This window comes from Pterocles gutturalis, unplaced genomic scaffold (genome assembly GCF_000699245.1).
Source record: "Pterocles gutturalis isolate BGI_N339 unplaced genomic scaffold, ASM69924v1 scaffold1353, whole genome shotgun sequence".
In the NCBI taxonomy this organism is placed as follows: domain Eukaryota; kingdom Metazoa; phylum Chordata; class Aves; order Pterocliformes; family Pteroclidae; genus Pterocles; species Pterocles gutturalis.
The window spans coordinates 24,489-34,767 of record NW_010122643.1 but is presented as its reverse complement, the minus strand read 5'-3'; the positions used below and the strand labels follow the sequence as shown (position 1 = coordinate 34,767).

Genomic DNA, 10,279 nt, shown 5'->3' with positions numbered 1-10,279 from the left:
AGGAATGCTGTTCTATCTTAAGAGATGACACCAGCAGAGGAAAATGCAGTGAATCCCAAGGCATGTAACAAGCTGTCCCTGTTAAATGCACAGCGGTGGTTTTATTTCTATAACGTGGGAGGTGTGCTGGCAGCCTGAAGCCAGCTTTGTTTCCTCTGTGGTTATTACACTTGTTTCTCAGGCTGGTCAACCTCCAGGTTGCAAAAGAGGATGCTGGCTCGCCGTTATTTCCTAGTTCCTTAGTTTGCAGCCAGGCACATGGTGAATTAATTTTATGTAGGTCTGTCTCCTGTTAAGGTATTCGGAAGGAAGAAGAGGGAGAGGGACTGAGACATGGCACTCCTCCATGCAGGGCAAGTGCTAAGGCTGTGCTCTCAGCCTGCCAGTGGGTTGTACTGTAAAAAAGTGGATTTTTTTAAGTCATTAATTTAGACTAGCAACTTCTTCCACAGAATCTGGCTTGGTACTTCTAGTTGTTATGTGGAAAGCCAGGGACTAGCCAGATTGTGTTAGAAATGTGGGCGAATAACCTATTGCACGTCTCTTCTGTCACCTGAAAACCAGTTGTTAGCTCACAAGTTCTCACTCTGTTTTGCTTTCAGACAGCCATGATGCCGTCTTGCGATTCAATGGGGCTCCCATCAAGGGATTTCAGGAAGATGTGGGTCAAAAGACAACAATTCGGCTTGTGAACTCCCAGGTAGGTCTGACAGGTGTGTGCCAAATGGACCAAACATGGCAGAGCTGCGTGTCGCCCCTGTGCCTGCCTGGGAGCTGGGCAGCAGCCTGAAATAACAACATCCCTGGGGCTGCTGCCTTCATCTGCTGATGGGAGGTCTTCAAAATGGAGTTGGGGAGAATAGGGCTTTCCATCCCGTTTCTCCTGTACCTAGCAGATAGCCATAGGATGGGGACAGCCTTCCTTGTAACGAGGAACTGTTGGTAGATCTGTGGTTACTGCAGTTAAACTAGCACATGCTAGCGAACCTGCACTAGCCTGCTTCCCATTTACGGCAAGCACAAGGTAATTTGATTTTTTGGCTTGGCTCGAAGCCTCTTTATTAGTAGAGGAAGGCCAGCTGCATGCTTGCTGCTGCACTTTGGGAGTGTGAGTCAGGAACTGCATCACAGCTCAGCTAAAGCTGCTCAGCAGATGGAGGTGTGCCAAGAGATGAGTTGTGTCTGCCCAGAGATGGGTATGAAGAACGAAGAAAGTTTATTTGGCGTTTAATAAAAGAACAGTACTTCTTTTCTGCCCAGAAATGCTGCAGACTCTGCAGATAATGCATTAACCGGGGTTGTTAAGTGGCTGAAGGCAATTGTCAAAGGACCCACCGCGAGAGCTGTGGCGTGCACGCAGCCAGGAAAGGGTATGGACTTGGGCGGGTGAGTCCAAGGGTGCAGGGCCTCGTCGCAGAGCACAGCAGAAAGTGCCTTTTAGTGCAAGGCATCACTTAACGAGTTAAATTCTCCTCGACTCTGAGAGCTCTTTCTGGGTGTGAGGCTGTCCCTCTGCTCATTTTCGTTGGACTTCAGTCAGCTTTGAAGCAGAGCCTCAGTGGTTAGGACCATGCCTAGCAGCACATTAGCAGGGCTAGTAACCCACCCGGTCAGGAGCAGAGAGACTGACAGCAGAGGCTGTCACCGCTCTCAAAACATCCTGGAGAATGTTTGCAGCCTGCTTCCATGTAGCTGTTACCCTCCATGTTGGTCCATTCTGGGGGGAGAAATTTTCAAGTATAGAGATGCAGAGGGAAGAGGCAATCAGTGGCAGGTGCTGGTGAGAGGATGGAGGGGGACGATAAGATACGGAATAGGCAAACAGTCGCTGGGTGAGGCACTGGTGCAGCACTGCAGCACGTCCTCCTCACCCAGGAAGAGGGGAGGAGGCTGGAGGCACATGGAGACTGAGGGGGTGAGTGGGGGAGAGATGAGGGACTGAAGCATAGCTTTTGTACTCCGAAAAGGCAGTTTCCTTTCCTCACCCCAAAGCTGAGATTTATAGGCCTGGAGTTGTCTCATCTGCTGCGCAAGGGGCTCCTGGGTGCTGCTGTCTAACAAGGTTTGAAGTTTCTCAAAGCAGCAGCAGGAGCTTGGCTGTCCTCTTCAAAGGCAAAATGTGGAGCTAGCTTGCCCTAGCTCATTTTGCATGTCTTTTGAAGCATGTTATGGCTTCTTGTGCAAATGCAGTTGCTGCCTCTTTCTGCTCTTGGATCTTCTCCCCTTGCTGCCGTGCTCTGTCCTGCTGCTTGCTGCATCTCAGTTCCCCTGCATTGAGCCACCAGTCAGATGTGGGACAGTTTGTCGTCCTCTCTGAACTAATCTGGTTTTAGCAGACATATCTGACTACTGACATCCTTTTTCCTCTGCCCTGTTTGACCTCTCCATTTTTTTTAATCTTTCCCTTCTGTGTGTATTTTTATGATGTCAGATAGGTATTATCACTTAAACAGACTTTCTCTGGAGGATGTGCCCTTTGCCAAACTTGCAGTGATATGAAGTCATTTACCAGCAAAACCACATACATGACCTGTGTGATCCCATGGTTATCTCCACAGGGAGGAGGGTGTCCGTGTGATAGTACAGCTGTAATGTAGCAGTAATAACACCCGGTGTGGATGCTCTTATCAAAATAAAACTAAGTGTAGTTACAGCCATGTCATTACAGTGCTTCTCCATGCAGATCGGCCTGCAGCTGTGGGTGACACTTTTCACGTGCCACCATCCCCTTTGAATACAGACACCAGCTTAGAAAACTTCAGTTACAGGGAGAGCAAAATTGTGGCAGTTTCTAGAGGCTGAAGTTAACTCAAAACGCAGCATTGATCTAGCTGCTGCTCAGGGCGAGAGATGCTCTCCATGTGAACAGCACAGGAGTCTCCTGGTGTTTCTGAGCTGAAGAGCTCTAATTGCAGTCCCTGTTATCTGCAGGGATCACCGGATCAGGAGCCTGGTTTTCTTCTCTGTTTTTATTTGTACTTCTAATGATTTAGTGCTATTCTAGTTATGGAGACATGATGTTAACCTTCTTGTTGGTGGGGTTGCCTGATCGCATTTTGTTTTCAGCTGCTTGTGGGCATCAGATGCTGGTTGGACGAGCTGTAATTTGTTCTTGTTTTGGGTTTGGCTTTTCTGCTCTTCTAAGTGGTCACTGGGAGCGGGGATGGGATTGTGGCTTGGCTGCTCTTCTTTTGGCTCCTGCTGTTAATCCTTGGTCCTTTCCAAAAATGGGATCTCCTGAATCTAATCTGTCAAAATGGGTCTGTATTGAGTAGTATCCCTTTGGTGTATGTGGCTAGTGGCCCTAAGTTGCTTCATAACTATGTTAAGGTATTTTTCTGTAATAAAAAAAACAAAATCAATTTGGAAACAGTGCCCGGCTGTTAGTTTGCTGACCAGTCTCTAGCACATATCTAGAGGTGGGTTGTTTTAACAGACTGGGTTATCTTGTACGTCACTAATAGATTGATACTGGCCAGGGGGAGAAATCTGGGAATCTCAGATCCGAGGATATGCTTGTAGGTCCACAAGCTTGGTAGTTGTTCTAAATAAAGATTTTCTTTAACATTGCCTTGCTTATTTTCTTAGACCTTCACGGGTTCATCGGTACCACTTCCTTTAAAGGCATGTTTTCCTGCAGTCTTACACAAGGTGTCGATTTGCCCTAGGAAAGTGCTTGCATCTTGCAAAAATAAGGGTAGAAGGGTGTGCTGGAGGAGTGCCAATGTCATTCTGTAGGACACAGCTCCTCTCCGCAGAGCTGACTGAGGACCAGAGTACCGTGTTCCTCCCAGCCCTTGTTTATAGCTCTTGGCTGGCTTCTCACTGCCGTGGAGAGCACTCTCTGCTTTGGCTGCGTTTGCTGTTATTGGCACTAATGAGTCTTCAGGGAGGAAGGGAAAGGAGATAGCACATTGGTGGAAAGGAGTAAGATCGTGATGGGAAAGGGGAGCATGTCTAGATTACAGGGCATTGACTGCGGTACCGGAGAGAAGGAACTTGTTTTGATACGGTCAATAAACATACCAGGAGGGTGAGGACTCTATTAGCAAGATACTGAAGAACAAATGAACTAGGAAATCAATAGATCCGTTAGCTAATTGGGATCAAAAAGCTGGGCAAGAAAAATAGGTCATGTAACAATTTAAATGGATTTAACTACTTGGAAAGAATCAGTTGCTATTAAACAGAACAAAAGAGCACTAAAGATATCTGTGGAGCCAAGTTCCTCCACCAAACAGGTTTAAGTGACCGATAGATAACTAGTAGTGCCAAGAGCCAGCTTTGTGGCATGGGGAAGGAAACAGCAAGCACCTCGGGGCTGTGGGGGTGCTCCCCTCCTGGTTTCTTGTCCCTTTGCTTTTGTGCCTGTCACAGCTGTGTGGGGGTTTGTGTCCCTCCACTGACTCGCAAGGCTTTGCTTGGCTGACCTTTGCTTTCTCGGATGCTCAATCTCTCTGGAAGCCTCTTTTCACATGTTTCACATCAGAACAGTTCCTGAAAGATTTTTAGCCTTTAAATAGAAACAATGAAATGAAAATAAAATGCCTGTGTTCCTTGCCCCATTCGTGTCCCGTTGTGTGCTCCATCCTGCCCGTACCTGGCTCAGGAGGTGGCTGATGCCAGCTGCCTGCCCTCTCCTTGCCCCTGGTGTCCATGGACCTGAAGCAGCAGTTTGCACCTGCAGTGTTGCACCCTCCAGCTCACAAGTGGCCTAGATATTTTAGCTACTGTAAGGAAATGAAACCAGGCAGTACACATCAAGGCCAAAGCCTAATCCTGCGGAGTTAAGAACAGATGCGAGGAAACCCTTTTCGCTTTTGGAATAATTTGCATCTGGGCTGGCCTGAGCATCCTTGTGCTCTGGTTGTGTGGACAGCCAGGCAGGCAGCCTGCTGCTGGGCAGCTGGAATACTCAGGGATAAATTGGTAGCTCTTAATTAGATCCCTGGAGAAAATCAGGACAAATGGGAGCTGATTTTTATGATGATGCTTTTCTTCAGCAGACAGTTATAAGCTGTGTCTGTACCGGTTGTGCATTTGGGTGGGGAGGGCAGGAGATCAGTCCCTGTCTCACTTGATTCTGGCTGTTTGCTTTTTGACACAGAACCTGGGTTGCACTCAGGTGTCACGAGCTGTGACAGTTGTGTCCAAGCTGGAGAGGACAACTTCTCTGTTTGAACCACCTGGTTTCATTGGTTTGGGAAAGCCTTGGTGGAGCAGTCTCTGTCCACTCCTGCTGTCTTGTGTGCTTTGCTGTTGGGGTGCTTTGCTTCTCATTGCTGCTCTTGCCAGATTCAGACTGCTCTTGCCCGAGTGCATCCCCCTGCTCTGGAGAGGCAAGGGGGGGATCAGTGTAAGGGTCAGCCAGAGCTGCCGTGGGCTCTTGTCTCTGGCACCAGTTCTATTGCAGCACTCTGGCCCAGTGCTGAGCCCTGTCTGCCTGAGATTGTGCTGCTCAGGAGGAACCACCCAGGTGCAAACTGGGGTTTTTTTTGCTTCAAATGAAGGCTCTTGGTAAAGCCAGGGGTGTGTTTGCGTTAGAGCCTTCCTGGACTGTCCTGGCAACTGGTGGCAGCAACTGGTGTTCCCACTTGCTTCGGGTAGTTGTAGCGATGGATCCATCGTGCGAGCTGGGTCACTCTGCGGGTCCTGTCCTTGTTTCATTATTGAAGATGGATAGAGGAAACCTTGTCAAGCATAATGGCAGTTTTTCTTGTGACTCTGTACTAAATCCTGCACAGCTGGGTAGGACTGGAGGGGTGTTGGAAGGGTGTCACTGGGGGTCATGTCCTTGCCTGTGTGCAGCAGGGCGTGCTCGATAGCCAGCACTGGGGTGGCTGTGTTCAGGTGGGTTTTACTGCCCTGCTAATTCTGACTGCATGCTGTGTGTTGTTCTGTTTGTTGTTGTTATTCAAGCTTGTGACTGTGGAGGAGCAGCAGTTCCTGAGGGAAGCACTATATAACACTGGAATCTTAATTGTGTGGGATCCAGCACCATATCATGCGGAAATCCATGAGGTAAGTCTGAGTTTTGTGTAAATAAAACCAGATTCTTATGCTTTGAAGTGAACCTGTTAACCTGCTTCCTCCTAATGTGGGCAATCACTCATTTTAAGGCCGTTCTTGTTGACCTCTTCATTACCGTGGATATATCCGTGTGCACTTCTGAGAGCATCCCACGCCTGGGTGCTCTGAGGGGAGCAGCTGCCTGTTCCCAGGCCCCGTGAAGGGCCTCAGGCCACACGTAATGGGTCACCGCCTTCACTTTGCCATGGGCTGGTGCTGCAGGGAAGAGGTCACTACTGGCTGCAGCAGTTGTCATCTCATCAGAGGATGATCTCCTCTTGCTGACAGTTGCTGTAAGATTTGCTGATGGTTGATGCTTGGATATTTCAAGACCTGAGCAAATATTTCCTCCCTGTGTCACCTAGACTTTCACTTGTGGGTGTTGCAAACGCTGTAGCATTCACCTTTCATTTTGAGTACAAAAGGGTGCTATTTGATAAGTGACGAGCTTTGGAGGCTCAGGGTGAAAGCAGGTAGGAGTGAATAGTCCATTCTTGGCTTTTATTTTAAGCGCTGTCTGTAACTGAGAGGTCTTTGCGTTCCTTTCTCCGGACTGCGTTTCCTATTTTCTCACTGCTTTTTATTCTTATAGCTAGTCCCACACCTCCAGGAGACATGAGGGTGTATGTACAGCAGGTTTAAGAGTCAGTAAAAACAGGATGGGATATTTTTAGTATAAACCCCTCCTAAGTGTTTTTACTGAAAGGGGAAGCTTTAGGATGCAAATCAGCTCAGGCAGGTTTAGGAGGCTGTGCTGGGGACACTTGCCTGCAGAACAGGATGTACTCCAGCGTGGAGAGAGGTCTGGGTCTGTAACCTTTAAGGCAGAGTTCTCAACATCATCTGCTATTGGGGGGTGCAGAATGGAATTGTACAAGATACTGGTCTCATTTAATGATCCTTCACTGAGATTTGGGGTTTCCCTGCTCTGTTCACTGAGTCAAGTCACCGCAGTGACTCGAGGGGCAGATAAGGTGGTGGGAGACAGAGGGTGAGTGTATGTAGGTATAGCAGGAACTTTTCTCCCTGGTAGCAGCAGGTTCACTCGTCCTCGTTTCCTTGAGTGGGCTAGAAGTAAAGAGTCTGACTTCTTTTTTCTGTTTTGCAGTGGTATAGAAAACCAGACTACAACTTCTTTGAAAGCTATAAGGTGTATCGTAGTATACATCCAGAGCAGCCCTTCTATATCCTGAATCCAAAAATGCAGTGGCAACTCTGGGATATTCTGCAGGAGAATTCCCTGGAGCATATTCAGCCTAATCCACCATCGTCAGGAATGCTTGGTAAGATAATTGCTCTCTAAACTTCTCCTTCAGTTTGCAGGCAGGAACTGTCCAGGATGCCTTTTTTTAAAGACAACTACAGATTTATGGTGTTCATCAGAGTTGCTCTTACAGTGTTTGTCTTATGCCAAAATTTAAGCTTCCTGTCTTTAAAGTAGCAGCTCAGTTGTGTTAAAGTAAGTGGTTGCAGCACCCCTCTGAAGCACCAGTTACAAACATGGCCCAGTTCCATGAGGAAACAGGAGAACAGATTGCAACATCGAGATGGTCTCGAAGATTTCAAGCTTCTAGCACCAGAGCAGTTCCCACGGGCTATGAAAGGAAGGATACGGCGCCGGTGGGCTCAGATCTTGTCAGGCAAATAAATCTGGTTACTGCTTCTGTGTTTATACTTTCCATATATAAATATGGAAAAATATATATATGTGGAAAAATATATGTAGCTAAAAACTTACTGGGGGCTGGGGGTGGTCAGACTGAATAGTTGCCCTGAAAAGTTCAGTGATATTCCCCCTTATTCAGCATGCTAACGTCTTGTTTGTCAGCATGCTAAATCCAGCCTCTCGGTGAAGGGGCTCATTTTACATTCTGCTGTTGCAAAGCTTTTCCTTCTTATTGGAGGGCAGATCTCATGACTAGCTGAATAAAAAGGAGTGAACTTCTCAGGAAGTTCATGAGTATTTTAAATAACAGCGTAGACGTATGGTCTTGTTTGCCACATGGATGTCCAACTGCTGTGCTTCACCCCTCCTCTGCTCCCATCTCTGCTCCCATCGCTGCTGGGGCACAGGCACCCTTCTTCCTCTGGGTAAGGAGTCACTTCTTATTTTTGCCAGTCAAATGTCTGGTTTTTTTCTGCAGCCTTGCTGTTGCTCAGCACCTATTACCTCATTGCTGGGTATGTGCAGAACAACTGCATAACACCATGGTCAGTGACTTCATCAGCAAAATTATTGTTCATTGGAGTGGGGGGCTTGAAGGTGGTCAGTGAGCCACAGCAGACAGCAAATACCTCTGTGGCTTAACTTCGGGCCGAGTTACTGACTTTGTAAAACAAGTCACCTCGTCAGACTCAGGGGCACAGACAAGTTTGCAACTCTGGGTTTCCTGGAAGGACTAAGCGTGAATGAAAATTGTCATTTGAAAAGGTGGATGAAGATATATGTTCAAGATGCACCTTAGTTAAACAAGTGGTTTTAAAGCTGAGTTCTTCTAATGTCTTGTAAACTGTGTTCCTCTGATCATGCATGGTTCCTGATGTCTCAGATACTGCATGAATTTTCTGTAATATTACACATGGGTTCTGTTTCCCTAGTCTATTCTTGCTATTTCTTGCCCTTGGAAGAAAAGTAGCCAATAACTGGCTTACTTCTGAGCTGGCCAGAAAGTCGGCAGGTCTGTGCGCAGCACTGATGTGGATGTCCTCAAGTGGTTCATGTGCCTGTCAGAAAACCCAGGAGGGTGGCACTGCTCTGCCACGGGGCCAAGGGAGCCTGAGGGCAGGGGATGCTTGGGCGTGATGAGCTATCGCCAAGCACCATCACGTTCATGTCCCTTGCGTTCGCAGAAGGCAGGTGGGGAAGAGGTGAAGGTCTCATCACTGCTTACCCGAGCAGGTTTGAAATGGGCTGTTTGGATCAGCTAACTGTAGTGCATGGTTGGCAGACACCCAAGTTTCCACGAAGGTCACGGAGAATGGTAGCGCTCTTAAAAATTGTTCTTTCGGCATGGCTTGCGGCTGTCAACAATCTGCTGTAATCAAGTCGATCATATGCTTTGCAAGAGAGGGCTTCAGAAAACAGCCCTGTCTGGCCAGACTTTTTCTCCCCACTTTTGTCTGAAATTCAAAAAGGAAACCCTTCCCCTTGGAGCTGGATGCTCCTTGCTGACCGCCTGTCTGGCTGGAATGTGTAATCAGTTCTCCCTGGTTTGACACGGGGATGTCTGCTTTCTTTCCCTCCCTAGGCATTGTGATCATGATGACGCTCTGTGACGAAGTGGACGTGTATGAATTTCTCCCTTCCAAGCGCCAGACGGATGTTTGCCACTATTACCAGAAGTTTCACGACCGTGCCTGTACCATGGGAGCTTACCACCCCCTCCTGTTCGAGAAGAACTTGGTGAAGCACATAAACCAGGGCACAGATGAGGACATCTATACTCACGGGAAAGTCACTTTGCCCGGCTTCCGAAACGTGCATTGCTAGCAGATCAGTTTTTAGTGTGTTTAGGAATTTTTCTTGACTGTCAAAGCACTTTTTAAATCAGGGTTGTCAGATTTGTTAGGTCTAAGCACTGGTGTGTTTTGACAGCTCTTCCCATGTTGCAATACTTGCTCGTAGGACTTCGTTGCCTAACTTCTCCCAACTGTAAGGCAGTTATAATACATTGTGGTACGTCCACATGGTATCTGCATGAGCCACTGCAATAAATTTACCCCCAGTGGAGCCAGGCTCTTGCAGCCGGTGGATATCTCTGTCTTCATCTCAATAGGCGCTAGTGTACGAGAGACGTAGGAGAGGTTTTCTAAGCAGAGATTGCACAAGTCAGGATCAAATGCTGAACAGAGTTCAGTTTGCTTCAGAGGGGTTGTGACAGCTGAAAACCTGGTACATTGAGAAATGAGAAAAATAATTTAAAACTTGCTCCCATAGTCCTAGGAGATCTTTGGAGCAGGGCTGATTTATGGAAACACTGTCAAAACTGTGTACCGATAAGGTAAACTCTTAGTCCAAAATATTTGATTTTATAAATAGTTTGTAAAATAACCGTGGCAACTTCCTTTCAAATCATAAGATTTCTGAAATCATTCAGGTGGCGTTTTTGGCAAAGGAAGGAGGCAATTCACATTTCAGTGATTCTTGCAAGACTTTTAAATCTTTTTACTTTTTTTTTTTAATTGCTTAAAATAAAATTTAGTGAACATT

General features: G+C 47.2%; 1 protein-coding gene across 1 annotated transcript in view; it reads left to right on the top strand.

The window, feature by feature from the left end:
• ST6GAL1 (ST6 beta-galactosamide alpha-2,6-sialyltranferase 1) overlaps positions 1-9,841 on the top strand; it is a 12,192-nt gene extending 2,351 nt beyond the window's left edge. The window contains 4 exon segments of the mRNA XM_010077561.1: positions 603-700; positions 5,920-6,021; positions 7,178-7,352; positions 9,318-9,841. Of these exon segments, the coding sequence (XP_010075863.1) occupies positions 603-700; positions 5,920-6,021; positions 7,178-7,352; positions 9,318-9,559 (617 nt within the window). The 3' untranslated portion in view covers positions 9,560-9,841.
• Positions 9,842-10,279: the final 438 nt, after the last annotated feature.